This window comes from Adiantum capillus-veneris, chromosome 2 (genome assembly GCF_014529385.1).
Source record: "Adiantum capillus-veneris isolate H3 chromosome 2, ASM1452938v2, whole genome shotgun sequence".
In the NCBI taxonomy this organism is placed as follows: domain Eukaryota; kingdom Viridiplantae; phylum Streptophyta; class Polypodiopsida; order Polypodiales; family Pteridaceae; genus Adiantum; species Adiantum capillus-veneris.
This window is the reverse complement of record NC_140932.1, coordinates 16,556,788-16,580,310: the sequence shown is the minus strand read 5'-3', so window position 1 is coordinate 16,580,310 and position 23,523 is coordinate 16,556,788. Positions and strand designations below refer to the sequence as shown.

Here is a 23,523-nt window from a genome sequence, read left to right as displayed (position 1 = left end):
TCGAGGGCATGAATCAAGCAGAGATACAGCCTTTGCAGAGGGGCTCCATCCTATGCATATTTCAAGATACTAGAGCTACAATCCACACCTCTTGAAAGAGATGGCGACATCTCAAGCACTCCCAACTAGGTTGATAAGGCACGCTAATGAAGCTCCACCCAAGCAACTCCATAGGCTTATAGCCCTAGGACCATTGTCCTAACACCTCCACACCTGGCATGCCAACCTTACCGCACTTCAAGGTACAAATCATGCCTCTTTTGGGGCCTCTCCTACTTGTGGCTACACCAGTTGTCACTGTTCCTATGGGACCTCCAATTGAACGAACTCCATTGGCATCCTCAGACATGTGGTAGGAATCATACCTCATTGATTAGCATACCATTGATGAATGGGAAGGGACAAAGATTACCCTACTGCATGCATGAGTTATTCACCCATGTGTCTTGCCATATTGTCTTTGAGCCACTCTGAGTAATCCGCCCATGTGTCTTGCCATATTGTCTTTGAGCCACTTTTGCATGCACGAGCTATGTTCCCGGGTGTTCAGTCACATCGTCCTTGAGCCTTGGAAAGCCTGAAACAAATTTCTTAAGGACTTTGTCGGAGCCACTTACATTCCAAGCTCCTCAGCCTCCCATCCATGATTGCTTCTCCACACAGAATTTGATGTAAAAGTAGATGATTCAGAAGATTTATTGATCAGTGCTGAGATGAATGTGATGCATGTATAAGACCGTGAAGAAAAAGAAGGATAGCAAGATAGAGAGGATGGCAAAAGGGGAAATAGGAGACAAGGACCATTCTAGACAGGTGGCTTTGACTTCCGTAGCTTTGTATTGTTCCCATTGGGATTGCTTGCTCAATGCCATTGGTTTCCTCTGTTTACATGGAAATTTATAGTTAATTTTGTTTCATTTTAGAGAGAGAGAGAGAGAGAGAGAGAGAGAGAGAGAGAGAGAGAAGAAGAAGAAGAAGAAGAGAGTTTTAACGTCGTAGGAAACTATCCTAAGAGACCTTAAAAATCTAGCCGACGAGGAGTTGAACTCAAGACCTGTTATTCAAGAGGGAAATGGCATAACCAATCTACCACTTGGGTGATAGAAAGGTTATACCATTTTCCTCTTTTTATTAGCGCACACACACACCCACACACACACAAGAGAAATACTTTAGAGAGAGAGAGAGAGAGAGAGAGAGAGAGAGAGAGAGAGAGGAATACTTTTCTAACCAAATCCCTCCATGTTTTTGATAACAACCTCGGAGATGTTTGAGAATGAAACAAAGAGAACAGGAGCTCGGTCGACGGGCCTGGGCCCACATAAACACCTGAATAAGTTAAGATCCCATTAATTGTTTTGCTTATTTTATCACTATGCTCGAGCTAGAGTAGCCAGCATCAGAAGTGATTCCATATTGTTGACTAAGTGGTTAAGTTGTTCTAGTAACGTAACTTGATTGAAATTCACGCAAAGGCAGCCATATTCATCTAGTTGCAATATCAGCACTCACATTTATATTCTTATTGGACTAGGCTTCTGAGGCATGCTTGGATTGTTGTTCTTTGAAATTTGCATCAACATTCTCATGAAAAGCAGTAAAGATGTTGGTTTGGTCTTCATTTCGGAGGCTGCGGATGCAAAACACTTTTCTTATGTTTAGAGGAAACGGGCGTGCGAGGTGTGGAAGCCGATACGCGAAGGGTGGCCACCTCTTTTTCTAGAATTATGACTTCTCGGCGCAGCTTCTTTGATTCTACCTCCATGGATCGAGTGAGTGAGCACACTTTCTTCTCCAACATCTGCAACCCCAAAAAGCTTGCACATCAGTACTAACCAGAAAGATTTTAAAGACAAAAGTCCATGTCATCTACATCTAGTCCTTTCTACTAATAATGTGCTTGCACAGCATGGTTTTTATTCAATGATAAATTAATGTTTGCTTTGATAATGATAGAAAAGCATAAACTCCACAGCAATTTTACAATGCAAGAAAAACCCACGTTACAGGCGCATTTTTGTCTCTCTATTGCTCCTAACCATTTCTCCAGAAAATGTAGTGGGCTTATATATAGGAGAAATTACAGAATACCCCTCAAATTTGGGGGATTTCCCAAAATATGTACCAATTTGGATTGATAGCTTGCAAATTTCTTTTGCAGAAATTAATCGTTTTGACAAGAGCTCTATCTCACCAAGGAGCTCACAGGACGAGGGATTTTTATCTGCAAATAATAAACCATTTAATCTTGAGAGCCCACACATTATAATAGTACCTCAATTGCAGATTCCTTCTCAGAGAGGCTACAGTCTTTTTGCTGGCACGCCTTTCGCAAAATGATCACCTCCTTTTGCAAAAGGTCATAGAGCTGTCCAGAGACACGGTCAAATTCTGCTGGTCCACAATCACGATTAGCCATTTCTTCCTCCAAATATGCATGACGAGGTGGCAGCGTTGAGTCAGCAACCCTTGCCCGATTCGCACTGTCCATGTCTGGTTTCATTGAGCTCACATCGCAAGGATTTGGCTCATTGAAGGACATGGAAAGTGATACCATGCTTTTTTGAAGCAGTAATTCACGAGCCGAATTGCAGCGCCCTACCATCTTCCTGCCTCCAACCTGCTGATCTTGCATATGCTCCTTTAGTGTCCTTCCAATCAAAGCATTAGATCGATTGCAAATTGAAGTGCTGCTAGATAAATTGATGGAATTCCCCACACCACCAAGGGAGGCATGCCTCACAATAGCAGCGGCGATGTTCCTGTTAGGTTTTTGAACATGAGAGGGATTGGTGGACGGTGGTGTGTTCAGGATCAAGCTCTCTTCCAAAACCTTTAGCCTTAAGTGCAACTTGCCCTGCCCATCGAATGAAATTATTGAAAATGTCTCTCTAAAACAAGTATTCTAGCTCTGTTAACTCACAGTAACAAATGTAATCTTCTATGGCTCACTGAACAAAAGCACTCAGACAACACACGAGTGATGTTGTCACCCTCTGTTAAATGAGATTTTCTTTATTCAGCGTTTATACTACAAAAGAAGCCCTACATATAAGTATATTGCTTCTTTTCACTCATAAGATGACTGGCATGGAAAACGACAAAGATGTCCTAACAAATTGAATATGGTAAACAGAGAATCTAAACCATAAACAACCTTTAAAATGAAGCATTGCACAGCAAAGGCATGGTCTTCAAAGCTGCCCATCAAGATGAGATTATTGAGAAAGAACGACCAACAAGAGATCTCTCTCTCTCTCTCTCTCTCTCTCTCTCTCTCTCTCTCTCTCAAACAAGCATTCTCTATCTGTTATCCCCTAGTAATAACAAATGGTAACCTTCTACGGCTCACCAAACAAAACACTCTGACAATATGCTCAATGACGTCGCTATCTATTGAATGAGGTTTGCTTTGTTTGTCATTCGTACTGCAAAAGAGAGCACTACATCGTAGTGCACTACAGCTGATCATTGATAAAAGTGACACATACAAATAGACAATGATAAACACGCTTGTCCTAAAAAATGCATTATGGCAAACATGCAATCTACATCATAACCAACTTTTAAAATGAAGCGTTACACAACATATCTAAAAGCACAATCTGCAAAACTTGATATCAGGCAGCCTCAACTTCACTGCTGGCCCAAACAGGAAGTGAGAGATTATCAACTACAACATGCATAGCTTGGACAAAAGGTACTGTGAGTGATGATTTTTCTAACATAATTCAATAAATCAATGCAATCCATACTCCACGCCCATGCATGCATGTGTGGCGCATCCAATTTTATTTTATCAGATGACTAGCATGCAAATTTGGTTAGTCTCAGTGCAAGACTGGTCCCAAAACGTGCTTGCTCAAGGCGGAACAATATCATCCATCCACAGAGCCATTCAAAGGTCAGATCAAGTGATGGAATTCATCAAATGCCAGCTCAACAAAATAGAGATGTTCAGATACCAGTCCCCACGCATACACACAAATGAGCACACACTTTATATAAATGCACGTGCACAAAATCTTGCAATGTGAATTGATAATCCATTAATTTGTTTAGATATGAACCTTAAGAATAGCCTCTCCCTTGGCCGCCCTTTCCATTGCTACAAGCTTTTCTCGGAGCTGTTCCATCTCACTCTGCATATCCATGACACACACATGAAGTAATATGAGAACTCATTAAACAAAGAGGATAATCTGGTTAACTGATTTGTGTACCTGTAAGAGACGTCGCTCTTCAAGCCAATGCTTCACTGGCATGACCTTATCATTCGATCCTTTCCAACCATTTGCCACAACTGCTGCAACTCTATTGGCCGTAATCTTAACTCGCGCCAATTCTCTCTCAAGTGCTTTCTTTTCCTCCTGATGCCAGAAAAAGAAAACGAAGCAACCAACTTATCAAGTCCATATTACGGCCCTTTTTTTGTGTCAGCTTGCAGCATTTGCTGATGTTGTGCCATATTTATACACACACACGCACATATACATATATATATATATATATATATATATATATATATATATATATATATATATATATAGAGAGAGAGAGAGAGAGAGAGAGAGAGAGAGAGAGAGAGAGAGAGAGAGAGCTGCATGGGCTACAGATTCTGTATTGCCCCTCTAGCTCGTTCTCCAATTCTTTTTTTTTTGGGGGGGGGGAGGGGGAAAGACCTACACTATCGACGCAGATCTCTCTCTCTCTCTCTCTCTCTCTCTCTCTCTCTCTCTCTCTCTCTCTCTCTCTCTCTCTCCATGCTTGATGGAGGGGATTATGGAGTACTCTACACTCGGGGAAGTTCCTTGTGGGAGACATTTCATGTCACGTGACACATCCAACCCTATGTGTCCGTGGACAAGCTACAGCATGACAAGGGTTCAGTTCAGTCAAGTCAGTCTAGAATAGGAAGTGATCTCACACTTTTGTGACTCTGTTCGCAGACCATGCATGCCCAGACACTTAGAGTAGATGCATATCCTCTGGTTGCACACAGCATGACCATCAGATTTCAGTTAGAACCCATCAGGAGCATTTTTACAGTGCATAGACCTATTTTCCCTATTTTTAACATTTTTCACTTATTATTTTTAAGTGACTTTTGTTGGGAACTAGGTAGGGCAATTTTGATAGCCAAGTATATAAGAAAACCCAGCGCTAGCACTTTCTGGCAGAAGAGGCAGCATGAACTAGTGTGTTCAACAGGCACCTTCTCAGCAGGACCCCAATCAGAGACCCTAGCGTTTTTGGACAAGACCAGCAGCCTGGCATTTTTGCATTGCAGATCAGCCGGCAGCAACAGAGGACAGATCAACACTAGCGTTAGTGGTTTGCACCAGCAAATTCACACCGTTTTTGCAGCAGGACCCAATTTCAGCTCTAGCGTTTTTCGATCAGGATACCATCCTAGCCTTTTGCAGATCCTTCGCGACGGAACAATTAGAAGCATTAGCGTTTTCAGTTTTCAGCACTTAGGCACAGCAAAACGACCCCCGAACCTCGTAGATCTCACCTTCCCGTAGCAGATCCTCGCCGCACGGTCAGATCCGGCAAAGTTTACTGTTTCAGCCCAGAAACCGCAGATTTCAGCATCTCCGTTTTCAGCGCGTCGTCGTCGCATCGTCGCCATCGACATCGTCATCCACATAGAGTCAGAATTCAGCAGATAAAGATTAGCAGATTTCAGCCATTAGCATTTTCAGATTCAGCCCGTCTCGTCATTGTCCTCATCGTCGGCAAGTCCAAAGCATTGTAGAGATTTGTGCAATCATAAGTAGACTACTCTCGCCATAGAGAGTGGGGCCTTCGGAGGAGGGTTTGCCAACATTCTGGTGTCGTATTCTCTTCTCTCTCTATCTCTCAGTCTCAGCACCTTCATTCACAGTGTTCATCCACTTTGTTTGTGTCCATTGCACTCTCTCACTAAAGGAACGGAAGGCTCTCCCTTCCGTAAGTTAAAGGAACCTTGAGCACAGTTTGGAGCACTCATCTTGAGCAAAGTTCAACATTCACTTCCGCTGCACCTTACATTGGTATCAGAGCTTTGGCAGTGTTCTGTATCACTCAAGGAATGAACCACAAGAACCACAAATTTTTTTTTGCTTGTTGCGGTCGCACGTAACCCGAGTCCACTTGGGCGTGTCGATTCCTAATCGTGTTTTTGAAGAGTGACAGGTAATGTCGCAAACTGTGACGTGGCTGTCCAGGGCTGCAGGAAACCCTAACTGACAGGAAACCCTAATTTGCTGACGTGGCAGAGCTGACACGTGGCAGTTGTACGGACACCCGCAAAACGCAGCGTGAATTGCGGAAGCTGGGCTGTCAGCGGCAAATTTTTGGCATTGCTTTTTTGCAGCTTTCCTACGCAATTGGAGAGAGAGAAAGAGCTCTCTTCTCTTGCTTTATTTTCAAAAAAGCATAAAGAGAGAGAGAGAGAGAGAGAGAGAGAGAGAGAGAGAGAGAGAGAGAGAGAGAGAGAGAGAGAGAGAGAGAGCTAAAAGCTCTGCTTTAATTTAGAAAGAGGGCTTGTGAAAGAGAGAAAGAGTCTTGCTTTAATACTGAAAGCTTTTGATTTTCAGCTTTTGGCCTCTGCTTTTAGCACCCTTGTAACCTTTAAATATGTGAGCATCTCACAACTCAGAGTATCTCGACGCAGAGTCTGAGTGTGAGCGCCTGCCCGCACTCTTGTACTTTGAACCAAGAAAGAAGGGCTTGTCCAACCTCCCCTTGTGCCTCTTTTCACTCATTGAGAGCGGACCGTGCACTTAGCAGCCGGCCAATCGATGTGAGGTGGGAAAACGCAACCTTGGTGTGAGCGCAAGGCCGCCAAGGGGTGCGCCCGTGGAAAAGAGCAAAACTCGGGTGAAGAGAAGATCCTTCTCTAACACAGATTGCAAGCTAAAGAAGAACCTCAAGAACCCAAGAACCACAAGAACCCAAGTTCCTCATGAACTGAAGAACCAAAGATCTCAATGGATGGTCATCACCCGAAGCGGAATGGATACTTTGCATGGAGGTGGTGAGCATGGGAGTGGTGAAGAAGAGTTTTCCCCACCAGGAGGTTTTTCCGACCCTCCCCCTTCCCCGTCTACGCCAAGGATTGCTCCTATGGAGGAGTTGGAGTAGATGTTTATGGACAGCAAGTTAGAACGCGAAGCAAGGAAGTTAGAACGATGATGGTTTAGGGTTTAGTTGGTTCACAAGGATGATGGTTTAGTTGACACTTTTTCTAGTGAAGCTAACCTCATTGCAGATTCGATCAATCACGAAGAACCGATCTTGGCTCTCGAGTCAAGGTCCAAAGAACCCCCACAGGAAGATTCGATCAATCACGAAAAACCGATCTTGACTCACGAGCCTAGGTCCAAAGAATCCCCACAAGAAGTACTATATGTTCGAATGATTAGTCAGCACGCATTGTTCGAGTGTTTCATTCGTGATCGTTTCCTGTATTTTAGTCAGCGTCTTTATGTGATCCCTTTCCACAGGCATGCCATATTGTACGTTGAGCACGATTCACTCATGAATGAGCACGGATGTATGCGGATTTCTCATGAAAAGCTGAAAAGTATGCATTCAGGGAAGTCATATTCCATGTCTCTTCCTTGGCACGACACAATCGTAGAAAGAGCACAAGAAAGATGAAGCATCAAGCATAGAAATTTCCATTGTGATTTGCCACAGTTAATTGATTTAGATCAGAAAGTCGAGATTCGACCCCATTGTTTGCGTGTGTTTGATGAACGGTTTGGCACTCCGTCACTTTGTTCATTTGCATCGCATGCACAGTTTGTTCAAAGAAATAGTATTTTTCCAGTCACTTTATATGGAATGGGTATGTTCATGTTTTTGTGTTGGAAGTAGTTTCAAGAATTTTCATCCTCGGAGATTCTTAAAGAAGGTAGACGCATGACCATGGACAAAGATGAAGAATTGAAGGAGCCATAGATGACTTTGTGTCGCTTTCAGCGCGGCCCAAAGAAGCAAGCGTTGCAGACCTTTATGAAGTTCAAGTATCGCATGACCCACGCATCAGAGTGGGCTGGCGAAGAGTCCTTTCCAGGATTCCAGACACTGTTGGCGATCTCCCTCAACGCCATACAATTCGGTGCCAGTACCTCACTTTGAAAAGGAGGGGATGTCACGTGACACATCCAACCCTATGTGTCCGTGGACAAGCTACAGCATGACAAGGGTTCAGTTCAGTCAAGTCAGTCTAGAATAGGAAGTGATCTGGCACTTTTGTGAGTCTGTTCGCAGACCGTACATGCCCAGACACTTAGAATAGATGCATATCCTCCGGTTGCACACAGCATGACCATCAGATTTCAGTCAGAACCCATCAGGAGCATTTTTACAGTGCATAGACCTATTTTCCCTATTTTTGACATTTTTCACTTATTATTTTTAAGTGACTTTTGTTGGAAACTAGGTAGGGCAATTTTGATAGCCAAGTATATAAGAAAAGCCAGCGCTAGCACTTTCTGGCAGAAGAGGCAGCAGGAACCAGTGTGTTCAACAGGCACCTTCTCAGCAGGACCCCCACCAGAGAACCTAGCGTTTTTTAACAAGACCAGCAACCTGGCGTTTTTGCATTGCAGATCAGCTGGCAGCAACAGAGGACAGATCAGCACTAGCATTAGTGGTTGTAACAAACTGCTAACGTGTCACAGCCTAAAGAATGGAGCCAACTTACAGATGTGGCCGAGGGGCCCAAAGTGTCACAAAGTGATGACGTGGCTGCCCGAGAGCAAAAACCCTAACCCTAATTTCTGTCAAAAACCCTAACTGCTGAAACCCTAATTCTGGAAACCCTAACCCTAAAACCTGCAAACCCTAATTTTGGAAACCCTAATCCTAAAACCTGCAAACCCTAATTTTGCTGCCAGAAACCCTAAAACTACAAAAACCCTAACCCTAACCCTAAGGGCAGCAGGGAGATTTTCGCGTTTTGCGCTGACTGATGATGTGGCAAGCTGTACGGATTCCCGTGATTTACGCTGGCAACTTTTTGGCTTTGCTTTTGGACCAGAAGCTTTTGAGTTTTAAAGGCTTTTTACTGTAATTGCTTTTTAGGCCAAGAGCCTTTAAATATGAGGTTAGGGCTCATTCTCTGGCATGCTTCCTGGAGAAGGTGCAGAGTCTGGAGTACCGGCTTGTACTGTCTTGATGCAATATAAAGAAATACCATAAGGGGCGCCAAGGTTTGCGGCCAATACTCTTTGGGGTGGAATTCCGCCACTCCGTGTCGCGTGTGCTCTCTCCCTTTCAGTTCAGTTGTTATTGAAGTGCTAAAAGTTTGTTTAGTCTGTTCATTTCTATTGGCACGTGGTGCCCGTCTTGTGACAGTGGTTTGCACCAGCAGATTTACAGTGTTTTTGCAGCAGGACCCAATTTCAGCCCTAGCGTTTTTCGATCACTATACCATCCTAGGGTTTTGCAGATCCTTCGCGATGGAATAGTTAGAAGTATCAGCGTTTTCAGTTTTCAGCACTTAGGCACAGTAGAACGACCCCGAACCTCGCAGATCTCACCTTCCCGCAGCAGATCCTCGCCGCACGGTCAGATCCGGCAAAGTTTACAGTTTCAGCCCGGAAAACGCAGATTTCAGCATCTGCGTTTTCAGCGCATCGTCGTCGCATCGTCACCATTGACATCGTCACGGCATAGAGTCAAAATTCAGAAGATAAAGATTGCAGATTTCAGCCATTAGCATTTTCAGATTCAGCCCGCCGTCTCGTCGTCGTCCTCATCGTCGTCGACATCGGCGGCAAGTCCAAAGCATTGTAGAGATTTGTGCAATCATAAGTAGACCGCTCTCGCCATAGAGAGTGGGGCCTTCGGAGGAGGGTTTGCCAACATTCTGGTGTCGTACTCTCTTCTCTCTCTATTTCTCAGTCTCAACAACTTCAGTCACAATGTTCATCCACTTTGTTTGTGTCCATTGCACTCTCTCACTAAAGGAACGGAAGGCTCTCCCTTCCGTAAGTTAAAGGAACCTTGAGCACAGTTCGGAGCACTCATCTTGAGCAAAGTTTAACATTCACTTCCGCTGCACCTTACACTTCAAAACCCGAACATGCAGCCACCAGTGTGAGACCTATGCTTTCGACAACCAAGAAATACTACAAGCTACAAAGGAGGAGGACCTCATCCGAGTCTCAGCAGAAACAACCCATCCCACTGCCTATGGACGCCATTTATTCAAACTAAGCTCCCAGCACCGTTGGGAGCACCATCTCCTTGTATATAATGGGCCGGCACTTTGGCCCGGTCCGACATGCATGCCACATGGACTCGCAGACCGGGGAGGCTATACATCTCATTAGCTCTTTCACCATCCCACCCATCCCCATTGGAGCCGACCATGCCTGCCTCTCTCTTTCTCACTGGAGCCACCATCTCCCACGCATCTCCTACACCTACTCCACAAGCTACCTTCCACTTAACATGAGAACTAGCCCCTATATGCTTAGCAGAGGTTCATGAGGCCTTTGACAGCTCAACCCATCTGCACCATTGTCCACTCACCTCCCAAATCTCATCCTCCTTACACACATCAGCCCTTAGTTCCTTTCACACACGACTCACATTGGAAGTATCCCCCCCCCCAACACATGCACACACCGTAAGGCTATGCCACATAATCGTTGGTATGATGATGAGTGCAGAGGGCTTTACCGCTCCCTACTAGCACAGAGAGTTGTTGGGAAGATTACAAAGCAAGAGACCAGAAGACAGATGAAGACTCTCACACGCCACAAGCAACGAGCTTTCCAAGAGGAAGAGGAGCTTGAGCTTTACCACATTCATGAGCATTCATAGTGCAACAGCATGGTGGACTCTTAGAGAGCCTTATCCAACCACATCCATGAGCACTAGCAAATATGATGCCCCCCTCTCTCTGGCTCTCTCTGGCAAACCTGGCATAATCTTTCCTCTGGGGATATACCTCTCTATCAGCCAATCTCTATCTCCAACTATAAGATGAGGCGCATAGCTGACCAATAACACATCTAATGGCATGAGATAGGTGGGTGTCCATATAAATGGGACGTGAGATAAACCCCTCATCTGTTGTGCGGAGAAAGTGTTCTCTCGATAAAAAGCCATCTTTGTCCCCAACTCATTTGGCTTAGACACCCAACTCCTCCTAGTATCAAGCTTAATGAGATCATTCTGATAATCCTGCTAATCCCTGGATGTGTGAGGGTGAGGGATGGCGCATCCAAGGAATTCTGAAAAGGGGGGCAGCCTGTCCATACTAAATCCATGTAGCCAAACCAAGATGATATCTGTGCAAACCAACATGAAGTATCATCCTCACTGCCAACCGTCGCGATGACTCTAGCGCTAGTCATGCATATGTATCGTGTGGGAGCTCCCATGTGCTATGAATGAAAGACACTGATCTAGCAAGAGCCCCCACTACAATCAGTGGTGCACTCATCTCACCTCTGATAATCTCATGTGGCATTGAGGCTTTCGCCCAGATCCGCCTGGAGCTTATGGATACAAGTGGTCTCTCCATGGATCTCCACCCATCATATGAGAGTGAGAGAGAAATGAAATGTTATAGCAACGTCTTCAAAAGGCCAAAGTGACCTATGACACCAGAAAGTTACAATGTGGTGGATCTGATACAAAGTCAGAGTAACAAAAAATGACAAAATAAAATACTATGGAATTCTAAACCACTAGGTGTGAGCTAAGCAACTATGTGGGATGGCTATTTCACAAAAGATCCAGCATCGGTCGCTGGCGGATCTCATCAATCTCCTCCATGGTCAATAGCCTGATCGGGCGTCGTGCATGTCGGGCCAAAGTGATCCGAATCCTCTAATGCAGCCTCCGTCGATGCTGTGTAGTCCTCCATAGTCGTGGGCGTCTAGATCTCCCTAGCTCGGTTGCTCGGTCGATCAGTGTGCCTCTGGTGTGAGACGACGAGCTCTCCTGTGGTAGTAGCTCCTCCGGGTGCCCGGTGTCTGCTCTAAAGAAGTATGTGATCCTTCTCTGAGACTGACTAGCCTCTCCTCTCATCGAGCTCTCTCTGTGTCTGCGCAACTCGAGCAAAAACAGACCCAAGCATCTCTGATCCTCGTACTGCATGACTCTGGAGAGTGGTCCGAAACCCTCTCTAAACAAGCAGTGGAAGCGGCCACGTATCTCGTAGTAGACGGGGCAGTGGCATGTGTAGTGCAACTCTGTCTCAGGCTCCATGTCACACAGGAGGCATGTCCTAGCCTTTGCCGGTACTCCACTGTATCTCCTAGTCTCGATCCGCAGCTGGTGTGAGGATGTGCGTATCTGGCCAATAGCACATCGTATCCCACGAGACAAGTGGGTGTCCATGTATCTAAGCCTCGTCACAAAACCGTCCTCTGTAAGCTGGAGAAGATGCTCTCTGTAGAAAGCCATCTTCGTGCCCAACTCCTGATGAAACGAAGAGGGAGGATCTCCCGGCCACACAGACCGCCTACAATCTGTGAATTGTTTTGAAGTGGTTATTTGGTGCTGTCGCCATTGATTCTTGACTTGGAGTGTCCAAGTCTGTTACAAAAAGCTTCATTGAACCCATCTTTATTATTGTGTTTGCGTTCTTACGCGTATTTTCTTACTCAGTTCGGATTTCCTCCTTAGCCTACGGAATGCCCCCTTTCTGATGCACCCATCACCCATCCTGTGACGCATCAGGGGCACTCGTAACCCGGCCCTTTCCACTGAACTTACGGAAACTCCTTCGCGATGTTTACCGTCACCCATCAAATGACACATTAGAGTTTTCCGTTCTTGATGGCACTTCCTGTAGCTACAATCTTTTAACAGTTCTTAGTGTACACAATAAAATATCCTAGAAAAAGAGATTAATCATTAAAAAAATTTAGAAAATAGTCCAATTAGCAACAGCAAGCCCCTTTCTTCACTGCATCAGCAACTGAAGCGTTTCTGGCTTTCTTCTTTTCCTGAGAAGATCTCGGCGGTGATTTGGACTTATGCTGGAATCGGGGTCGCTTCCTCGAAGCACCCTCACCGGATTGATGGTCTGCAGTTCTTTTCTTCTCATAGTTCGCTCCATTTATCAAATGGAACGTCCTGGCCTTGGCCACTGCATCCTCGACATCAGTCGGGGCTTTGTCCTTGATTAAGGCCCAACGGTAATCTTCATGTAACCCAAGCAAGTACATGTGCACGGCGTGTGTGGAATCCACCTTGCAGAAGGTGAGCGCCTCTTTGAAAGCTGTCGTATACTTATCAATAGACAGAGTTTTCATCGAAAGACTCTGCAGTTTGGCATAGGCTTTCAAAGGGTCCATTTTAGCGAAATCCCTCTTGAATTTCACACAAAAATCAGCCCACGTCGTAGGCTTCTCTGTCATGTCACGCCACTAGGTAAGCGCCTTACTGCGCAGATAGAGAGGAATCGTCTGAATCCTCCGTTCATCATGCTCCCCATGGAGATCAAAGTATGTGGTCCACTGGTGTAGCCAGTTATTTACGGCCAATTCCGTACACTCCTTCTCTTCACCTGAGAAATTTGTAGTTTTGTACGGAATTGTGGCAATCGGACCACCCTACGAACGCCCAAAAGCAACAATCTGCATCCGCAAATGCTGGAGATGGGTTTCGCCCTCGGAAATACGCGCAGTCGTCGACTGAGCCATATTTTCGAGAGTAGAAAGTCGAGAACTGAGCCCCTGTACGACCCCTTCAAGGGAGGCCAGGCGAAGGTTCGTCTGAACATTCGCGTTTTCCAGAGCGGTAACACGCTGGTCGAAGCTCTGGAAAGTGCTTGTAATCCATGTGTAGAGAGCATGCGTGAATGGAATTTGAATGTTACCTGGCGCGTTGTCACGCTGCACATCCGAGCTGGAGGAATCCATGGCGAAGTGCGTGAAAAACTGGAAAATTCACGCGAAACCGAGCCTTTTTTGCACTTTTCGGTCGCGAAAAGTTGAAGTTGCGAAGAGCTCCACGCGTCGGCGTGAGCGTCTGAAGGCGAGCAGGTGATGGCGGGAGCGCAGGAGCGCGAGCAGGTGAGAGAGAGGAGGCGCGAGAGAGAAGCAGGAGACTTGAGAAATGAGTTCTCTGTAACTTGTAAGTCTCTGTAAGTGATTTCTTTTAACAATGAGCAGGGTTCACACTTTAACTTAAAAAATTAAAGTGTCCAGACTATATTTTAATATAAGTGGCCTTGGCCACATTAAATAATGGGTTTTACCCTTCTTTAAAAAAACAACGCAACCTTCCCAGCGTTAAAAAAAAAAGGCCAGCGCTGAGGCTGCCACGTGGAAATTGCGAAGGAAAGAGGGGGCTGTAGTTGCCCGTGGCCAGCATGCACAAGGAGCGCCAGGTAGGAGCCAGCGTTGCAAGTGAATTCCACGCCAGCAACTCCTTCCCTGCAGAAAAAAAACCCACGCTACAAGAGAAGGGTACCTGCAGAAAGCCGCGCTACAGAGAGAGGTATCTGCATCTCTCTCTCTCTCTCTCTCTCTCTCTCTCTCTCTCTCTCTCTCTCTCTCTCTCTCTCTCTCTCTCTCTCTCTCTCTCTCTCTCTCTCTCTGTGTGTGTGTGTGTGTGTGTGTGTGTGCTTCGCATAGAGAACTTACAAAGAGATTGAAAGAGTTACAATATGCTGAATTTTAACACAAAACCAGTAAATTAAGGGCGAAAACCAGTAAATTCGGTAAGAATCCTCTGATTTTCACCACTCCCACTTGTTGAATTGCTGAATTTTATCAAAAATCAGCAACCGAACTTTATTGTTTACTTGCAAACATACTTGCAATTTAATCACTAAAAATTACTCAAACTCAAGGTTCCCCGACTCGAACCGATCCGTAGGTGTGCACACAATCCCTCGTGCAGCCAAGCCGGCTCTGATACCATGAAACAAAGAGGGAGGATCTCCCGCCACACGGACCGCCTACAGACACGCGTCGGACGAACCACCTGACCATAGCCACCATCCGGCAGCTCCCCCATGATGGGGCCAGCGTCCAAGGTCGTAGGCGTGCACCTGTAAGACCGGGCGTCCCATACCACCCGGCCTCACCTCCTCGAGGTGACCTCGCGCACTCCTAGGGCTAACCACTGGCACTCTGCCAGTGGGGTCGATAACTCAAATGAGGCCTTGGCCTCCCTTTTATAATAATGGCCGGCCACACTGGCCGTGTTTCACACTATGTCCGCCCGGACACTGGACGCCCATCCCGACGGCATTTGGGCTAGATCCCCTCTCCTGTGAGCGGGACATAACACCTGTGCTGGCTGTATCCATGTCCTCCTGGTGTCTAGCTGAGTCAGGTCCTGGCGGATGAGCCTGGTGATCTCGGACTGTGTAAGAGTCAGAGAGGGTGCATCCAGTGAGTACTGGAGGGGGGGCAATCTGTCTATGCTGAACCCATGCGCCTGGAACCATGACGTCATCTCCCCATACCAGCATGTTGTATCTCCCTGCATGGCTAACTGTCGAGAGGACTCAAGTGCAAGGCGGGCATATCTCTCTGTGGGAAGTTCCCACATGCGGTGTATGAAGGAGATGGATCTGGTGAGCGCCTCCACTACTAGTGGGGGGGCAGCTAGTTCTGCCCGGATAATGGCACGCGGCACTGAAGCCTTGGCTCTAATGAGCCGCGAGATCATACAGACTAGTGGCTTCTCCATGTCCCCCCATCCATCAGTGCGACTTGTCCTCCCATGATGGTCCAATGAAGGTCCCCAAATCTCAGCTCCATAGAGTAGTGCAAAAGCCACCAAAGTATCAAAGAGCCATAGCTTTGTCCGAGGCTCCTGAAACTGAACATGTGAACACATCCTCTCCAATCTGCCCAATGCTGCATGGGCTCTAGTCAGTCTAGTCTCTGCTGCTCTCCTCAATGAAAATGTTGGTCCACTGAAAACCACTCCAAGGTAAGTGTAAGCATCTGTATACTCCACCGTCTCCTGGCTGTATGTGAATGCGGGTGCCGACCTCCTGACCCACTGTGGGGTGGTATTAAATACCATGACCTTGGTTTTACCAAGGTTGACAGACAAACCACTTTCATGGGCGAACCTATGCAAAGCATCCAAGTGACGCTGCATTCCCTCCGGAGAGTCGGAGATCAACACAATATCATCAGCATATAACAATAGTGGAATCCATGTCCCTGCGAGTTGGGCACCTCTATCACCATCTCTCTCAATGTAGTCAGAAACCTCATCCACATACATACCGAATAGAGTAGGGGAGAGCGGGCAGCCTTGCTTCACCCCAATAGTTGAGTGAACTGTTGTGGATAGGCCCTCTAAGGTGCGTACATGCCCCACTACTGACCTGTATAATGCCATGACTCCCCAATTGAGCTATGTGGGTACTCCCATCTCCTGTAATCTGCCCATCAATCTAGCTCTGGGTATTGTGTCAAATGCTTTGCGGAAGTCCACAAAGCTACAATAGATCCGTCTCCGATGTGATCCGCCCTCCTCAATGATGGCTCTGAGTGTCAAGATATGGTCAAGAGTAGAAAAACCTCTCCTGAACCCTCCCTGCCCGGCTGCACGTATCCTCTCTCTCTTTGCCCATCTGCTAAGCTGCTGCTCAAGGATGGATGCGTACAACCGTGCCAATGTGTGTCCGATCATGATAGTGCGATAATTCCCAAGCTCCATAGGGTCTCCTGACTTGAAGATAGGTACAATAGTAGATAGGCTCCAGGTATCAGGCAAGCCCTCACACATGGCACGATTAAACATAACTGCTAGAAGCTCTGCTAGTAGATCTCTAGCATGCATGAAGTGCTCAACCACTAAGCCATCATGATCATATGCTCTCCCAGTCCTCATCCTGTCAATGGCCTTCCTCACCATCTCAGCAGCGGTGAAAAAAGCACACGTGTGGGAACATGGATCGGGGGGGTTGGGAAGGGGCGGCTGTCCAGGAACTGTGTATAGAGATGACGTGTATTGGCCCCAGGCCTCTGTAGAGGTAATGGCAGGGGGAGGGGAGTGCTCATGAAAGAGCCGCCATGCCTCCCGTGAGTCCTGACTCAAGAATAGCTGGTATAGGTCCTGCTCTAAGCGAGCCAAAAATGCCCTCTTCTTCCACCGCACTAGGCGCCGGAAGTCAATCTGTGATTGTCTGCGAGTGATGTGCCTCAAAAGCACCTCCCTTTGAAGTCTAGCTCTGGTCTCGCGGCACTCCTCATCATACCAGCTGTTCTGGGACATGCTCCCCGAACGGCACCTCTGCTCAGGCTGGGTGTGTGGGTATGCCTCTACTGCTGCATCATGTAATGTCTGTGTCAGAATAGTAGTTAGCTCCTCTAGAGGTCGTCCTGGCTCTTCTGTACACAGGCGTCTGTAGATCCCATCTATGTATACACAGTCTGTCTCCCGCGTGAAACTATAGCCAGTAGGGGCTGCTGCCTGTGGCCTGTGTGCTACACTGAACTGGAAAGAGATGGTCAACGACACAAGAGCATGATCCATTGCCACACCAACAGGTCTCGGTCCAACCGTGAGATCCTGAATACTAGAGATGAGACTTGGTTGTGCCATGACATAATCCACAGTGCTGGCTCCATGTCTATGTGGAAAGCATGTAAAACCCCCTGCATCGGGAAATCTCTGTAGGCCATTCAAGATGACCAAACCATGCGCAGTCCCCATGTGTATCAAGTGTCGTCCATACTCGGTATGTTCCCCATCCTGTGATAGTCTAGATAGGCCCGTCTCTGCAACATCCAGCTCTCTCAGCATCTCCTCTGAGAGAAATGAAATGAAATGTTATATTAACGTCTTCAAAAGGCCATAGTGACCTATGAGACCAGAAAGTTACAAGGTGGTGGATCTGATACAGAGTCAGAGTGACAAAATAACCTAACAACAGTACAAAACAAAGATATATATTATGGGATTCTAGATTGGTCGATGTGAGCTAAGTCGAAAACTAAGCAAAAATGGGCGGCTAGTTGGGATAGCTGAATCACAAAAGATCTAGCATCGGTCGTTGGCGAATCTCATCAATTTCCTGGTTAGTGGTCTCACCGGGCGTCGTGCATGCCTGGCCAACGTGCTCTGAAACTTTTGACATAGCCTCCGTCGATGCTATGTAGTCCTTTGCAGTCGTGGGTGCCTGGATTTCCCCCGTTCAATCGCTCGATCGATCAGTGTGCCTCTGGCGTGAGACGAGGGGGAGCTCTACTGTGGGAGTGGCTCTTGCGGCTGTCCCATTTCAACTTTCTACTCTAAAGAAGTCTGTAATCTGTCTTTGAGACTGGTTAGCCTCGCCATCCATCAGGCTCTCTCTGTGTCTGCGCAGCTCGAGCAAGAACAAACCCAGGCATCTTTGATCTTCGTATCCCATTAGTCTTGAGAGTGGCCCAAAACCCTCTCTGAACAAGCAATGGAAGCGGCCTCGTATCTCGTAGTAGACGGGGCAACGGCATGTATAATGCAGCTTTGTCTCAAGTTCCATGCCACACAAGGGGCATGTCCTGGCCTCTGCTGGTACTCCGCTGTATCTCCCAGTTTCAATCCACAGCTGGTGAGACGATGTGCGTAACTGGCCAATAGCACATCGTATCCCATGAGACAAGTGGGTATCCATGTATCTAGGTCTCGTCACAAAACCATCTTCCGTAAGCTGGAGAAGGTGGTCTCTGTAGAAAGCCATCTTCGTGCCCAGTTCTTGTGCTGGTTGTATCCATGTCCTCCTGGTGGCTAGCTGGGTCAGGTCTTGGCGGATGAGCTTGGTGATCTCCGACTGTGTAAGAATGAGAGATGGTGCATCCAATGAGTACTAGAATGGTGGCAGCCTGTCTATGCTGAACCCATGCGCCTAAACTATGATGTCATCTCCCCATACCAGCATGTTGTATCTCCTTGTATGGCTAACTGTCAAGAGGACTCAAGTGCTATGCGAGCATATCTTTCTCTGGGAAGTTCCCATGTGCGGTTTATGAAGGAGACTGATCTGGTGAGCGCCTCCACCACTAGTGGGGGGGCCGCTAGCTCTACTCGGATAATGGCCCGTGGTACTAATGCCTTGGCTCTAATGAGCCGCGAGATCATAGAGACGAGAGGTTTCTCTATGTTCCCCCATCCGTCTGAGAGAGAGAGAGAGAGAGAGAGAGAGAGAGAGAGAGAGAGAGAGAGAGAGAGAGAGAGAGCAGTATTCATCCCTGTATCACTGCTGGTTTTTCCCTTATGGTTTTGTAAACATGTTATATCCCAGGGTTCTTTTCACTACCAGCTTGTTATCTGTAATCCCTACGTATATTTATGAAGCCTTTGGGCCTTTGTAATTTGTCTAGTAATACCAAGGGTTCAAGCCCAACTTTGTCACACACACACACACACAGAGAGAGAGAGAGAGAGAGAGAGAGAGAGAGAGAGAGAGAGAGAGAGAGAGAGAGAGAGATGAAATGTTATATAACGTCTTCTAAAGGCCATATTGACCTATGAGACCAGAGAGGAGAGAGAGGAGAGGAAGAAGAAGAGAATCTTAGCGTCGCAGGAAACTATCCCAAGAGACCCTAAAGATCTATCCGACGAGAAGAGTTGAACTCAAGACTTGTTATTCAAGAGGGAAATGGCATAACCAATCTAGAGAGAGAGAGAGAGAGAGAGAGAGAGAGAGAGAGAGAGAGAGAGAGAGAGAGAGAGAACTGTGGCTCCATGGAATCTGAACAGACCTGTAGCTGATGAAGTCGACGCTGATAATCCCGAGCCGCATTGGCCTCATTGGGTCCGCTTGAAAGTAGCAATTCCTCCATCTCTGCTACCCTGATGCTCAGCTTCTCCACTTCCGTTATTTTCTGCCGATGCAGCTTGTCTAGCACTTTGTTCTCCTCCTGCTAAAACATGCTAGGAGTTCAAACATATGCTTCACACTCACGATTAAAGACTGATGCACTTCTCCTTATGCATCGAAAAGAACTCAGAAGTATTCAACAGGACCACAAAATATGCATTAAAAATTGGTATACAACCTCATAATGAAAGAAAGGGATTTCTACCTGACAACAGTCAATGTGCTTCATGAGTTCTTGGTTCTTATTTTGCAAATCGTCGACCAATGAGGCCTTTGATGTAGCGATTTGCACCATTCTCTCAGCCTCCAGTAAAGCAGCTTCCTTTGATTTGGTCAACCGATCTAGTGCCCTGTTGTCCTCGTGTAACCTTGCAACCTTCATTATGTAAAAATCAACAAGCTGGTTAATTACAGAAGACAATAAGAGGACTGAATCTAGCAAAAAAGACTCATCCTTGCGGTTTGTGAAATTTTTGCCACAAACAGGGTGTTTCGAAACGTAACTCCGACCAGAAGTACAGTCTCTGCCCTCTCCAGCCCTGGTTAAATTCCTACCTCTTGGCGAGTGAGCCTGAGTTCAGCATCGAGTGGAGCAAGGATTGCCTCAATCGGCGGCAACTCTTCATCTCTAGAGTTGGCAGATTGTATCCGCCGCATAACTGCCTCGGCTGCAAGTTGAGCCCCCTGGGCTGCCTTTTTGTCCTCGATAGCGCGCTTCAGTTCTAGATTCTGCACAATAACACTATTAATAGCATTACAGCAGATAAATGGACAATAATAAGATCCTTGCTACTCTCATTACCTGGATGTGCCGTTCATCAAGCTCTCAAACTACCCCCCCCCCCAACACCCAAAAAAGAAAAAAAACACCCACACACACAACGCTCTCATTTTCATGTTTTTTCCCAAGAGAAAATCTACTTTTGAACTAAACATCTCCAGCCTCAGATAAAAGTACAGAGCAGATTACAATCCTCCGTTTCAGTTTCAGTTTTTCGATTCTTTGTACTTTCTGTATTCAGACATCGTATCAGATTCACCAATTGCAACATTTTTGGTCTCACAGGTCACTTTGGCCTCTTGAAGCTGTTAATATAACATTTCATTTCATTTAATATAACAATGACTTCTTTAGAGCAGGGACTCAGCAGCCAGATGAGCATGCTTCACAACAGACTTTAGAGCCCACTTCTACCAGAGGTATATTAGTGGACAGAGCCACTGAGCTCGGGAGAGCTAGACGCCCACGTCTATGGGGGCGACCACTACATCGACGGAGGCTCCACCAGAGAATCAGGACTATTCTAGCACCACATGGGAGACGCCCAGTACGACTATATACAGAGACGCACATTGATGAAGCTCTTCAGCGATCGATGCAATACTTTCTCGGACAACGCCCGATGCCGGGCATCCTCCGGCATGGATGATGATGATTTTCAGTCTGAATTTTTAATCTTTTAGTTTTAGTCTTTCACTTTACTTCCATTTATTTTTGTACCCAGACATTGGATAGATCCACAAGGATTGTATCAATTTGATCTCATAGGTCATTTTGGCCTTTTGAAGACATTTAATATAACATTTCATTTCTCTGTGTGTGTGTGCCCGCGCGCGTGTGTCGGTGTAAAATTTCTTGCTCTACTAGCTGGGCTTAATGAATATCATTCAAAATGAAGTCACATACTACAACCGGAAAAAATGCAACTGGAAAAATGTTACAGAGGGTAAGCTTGGTTCTTAGAATTGAGTAACCAAGGCATAAGGATGACCACATATTTTGACTAGATTAATACCTTGTTACAATTGTTTTATTAGCAAGTTTGTTATGTATCCAATGTTGCTGAGATATTCTTATATCTGACTTACGCCGTACTCAAACATGCTTTGCTCTAATTGGCACAGGCATACCTTGTTTTCCAAAAGGAGCTCCGCTCTTGCCAACCTCTCATCCACCTTGGCAAGCTCATCTGAAAGCTGATTGCACACAACCATGGAGAACCATCAAATCAACGCGTATATGCATTACTCGTTTATCGTTACCAAACCCACATACAATTGCCTGAGAAGTGATTGTGCCGATGCGTACACACCTCGAACACAAACAGCTTCACAGAGGCTAACTTAATACCTCATTAAACAGCCTTCGTAAATAGCATTAAAAACTAGTAAAAGCTCTGGCAGGTGAAACATACATCAGCCAGTTTAACAGTACTGCTCAGTTTCCCCTAATGCATGCGGAGGCCCTGATTCCTAAAAACAACGGAACCTTGAGGGAGGCTTGCTCCTTACTCTGAACAACAGGTTGTGGTCAAGACACGATGTAGACGTTGGCAGGGTGCTAAATATACACCTAGATGAATCCAGGAAAACCCAGTTCATTTATAGAAAGTTACGAACTCATGGTAGTCATCCACAAGACAATATAACCATCGGCTCATGACCAAACATTTGGCAAAGGTGATTGAAGTTCAGAGGGGCTACTAGGAATGGAGTCAATCAATTAGCTTCCAAAAGATTCAATCGCCAAGGAACATGCTTACCTCTTCAAGAGCCTTTTCTCTTGAACGCTCAGTAATCTTAAGAGCCTTTATTTCCGCTCGTGCTTCATGAAGCTCTCGGTTCTTTTCTGATCAAAATTACCAACATGCAGTATCAGAATTGCAAGCAGGGAGAATCTTCTCATTGAAGTACAATTATGCAACATGACAAAAGTACAAGTGGGCAAATGCCAAGGCACCATGACCTAGCCGGAACTAAGAACTGAAGAGGAAATTTGCTACCTTTTCCTTCATTTTGAAGGCGGTCAATCTCTTCTTTGGCCGGGTCTGAGCCTTGAAAGAAGGCAATGAGATCAGAAGGATATGGGTGAGGATCCAGGGAGCCACGAGGGCTTGCGAGACTGGTATCACAACTGTCTAGCAGAGTAGGAGGAGGAGAGCAATCTGGCAGATGGTCGATAACATCCGCATTCATGTGCATGCTCCTTCTATAATCATCAATGCGCCTCCGCACATGTTGCCTGTACTTGTCCTCATGAAAGCCCATGTCCTCATGGATGCACTTGTCTTCAAAGGTAGAGGTGTCCATGAATGTGGCCTCATCGTGAATGTGCAAGAATGTATCAACGTGAATTTCATCCTCAAGAAGATGCATGGAAGGGTTCTCATGAACATGGACCTGCAAGTGCAGCCCCAGTAGGCCAGGGTCGGCGGACATACAGACGTTAGCTGAGCTGACCTCATTTGGAGAGCAAGAAGAGGGTGGCGATGGCAATACATTCATGTCCCTCTCCGGCATTAGAGTCGACCAAGGCGAAGCAATAGAGCGGAATTTTGCAAGGGTTCTTCTTTACGAGAGAAATGCCGATTGTCAGACTCGACCAACTTCTGCATAGAGAAAATAGAGGAGCTGGAAAGCTTGGCCCCGTCGTTTTTCGCACACCCACACAAAGAGCCACCCCCATGAAGAAAGCGTTTTGACAGGGGTTCCATATAAATCTATTGGTAATTAATTGTTTAAAAAAATCTTAATTAAAGATTAGCCTTTTCGCCATAGAATAGGCTAGGCTAGAGAGAGACAGAGAAGAGGATCTAGAAAGAGAGGAAGTTTATGATACCTCCAAGGGCTGTTTCACACATCAAAGAGACCAAGTTAAATTACGTAAGGAATGGTGTTGTTTTGCTCTTATTCTCTCCAAACTTCGTATTCACAAAATTGGA

General features: G+C 46.2%; 1 protein-coding gene across 3 annotated transcripts; it reads right to left on the bottom strand.

Annotated features, from left to right (window-relative positions):
- Positions 1-1,212: 1,212 nt before the first annotated feature.
- LOC147462430 (microtubule-associated protein 70-1-like) lies at positions 1,213-23,422 on the bottom strand. 3 transcript variants are annotated; one of them, XR_015184425.1, is made up of 11 exons: positions 22,585-23,422; positions 22,345-22,430; positions 21,713-21,778; positions 20,357-20,530; positions 20,007-20,177; positions 19,683-19,844; positions 4,224-4,370; positions 4,071-4,142; positions 2,276-2,857; positions 1,513-1,801; positions 1,213-1,329 (listed from the first exon to the last, which is right to left on the bottom strand). XR_015184425.1 is itself a non-coding variant. In XM_086483963.1 (10 exons), exons 1-10 carry the CDS (start codon positions 23,099-23,101, stop codon positions 1,619-1,621), a joined length of 2,160 nt encoding a protein of 719 aa, XP_086340089.1. In that variant the 5' UTR covers positions 23,102-23,422; the 3' UTR covers positions 1,213-1,618. The 3 variants fall into 3 exon arrangements, 2 of the variants coding, with proteins under 2 accessions (XP_086340089.1, XP_086340095.1); XM_086483963.1 differs by having other exon boundaries at positions 1,213-1,801; XM_086483969.1 differs by having other exon boundaries at positions 1,299-1,801; positions 19,683-19,841; positions 22,585-23,415.
- Positions 23,423-23,523: the final 101 nt, after the last annotated feature.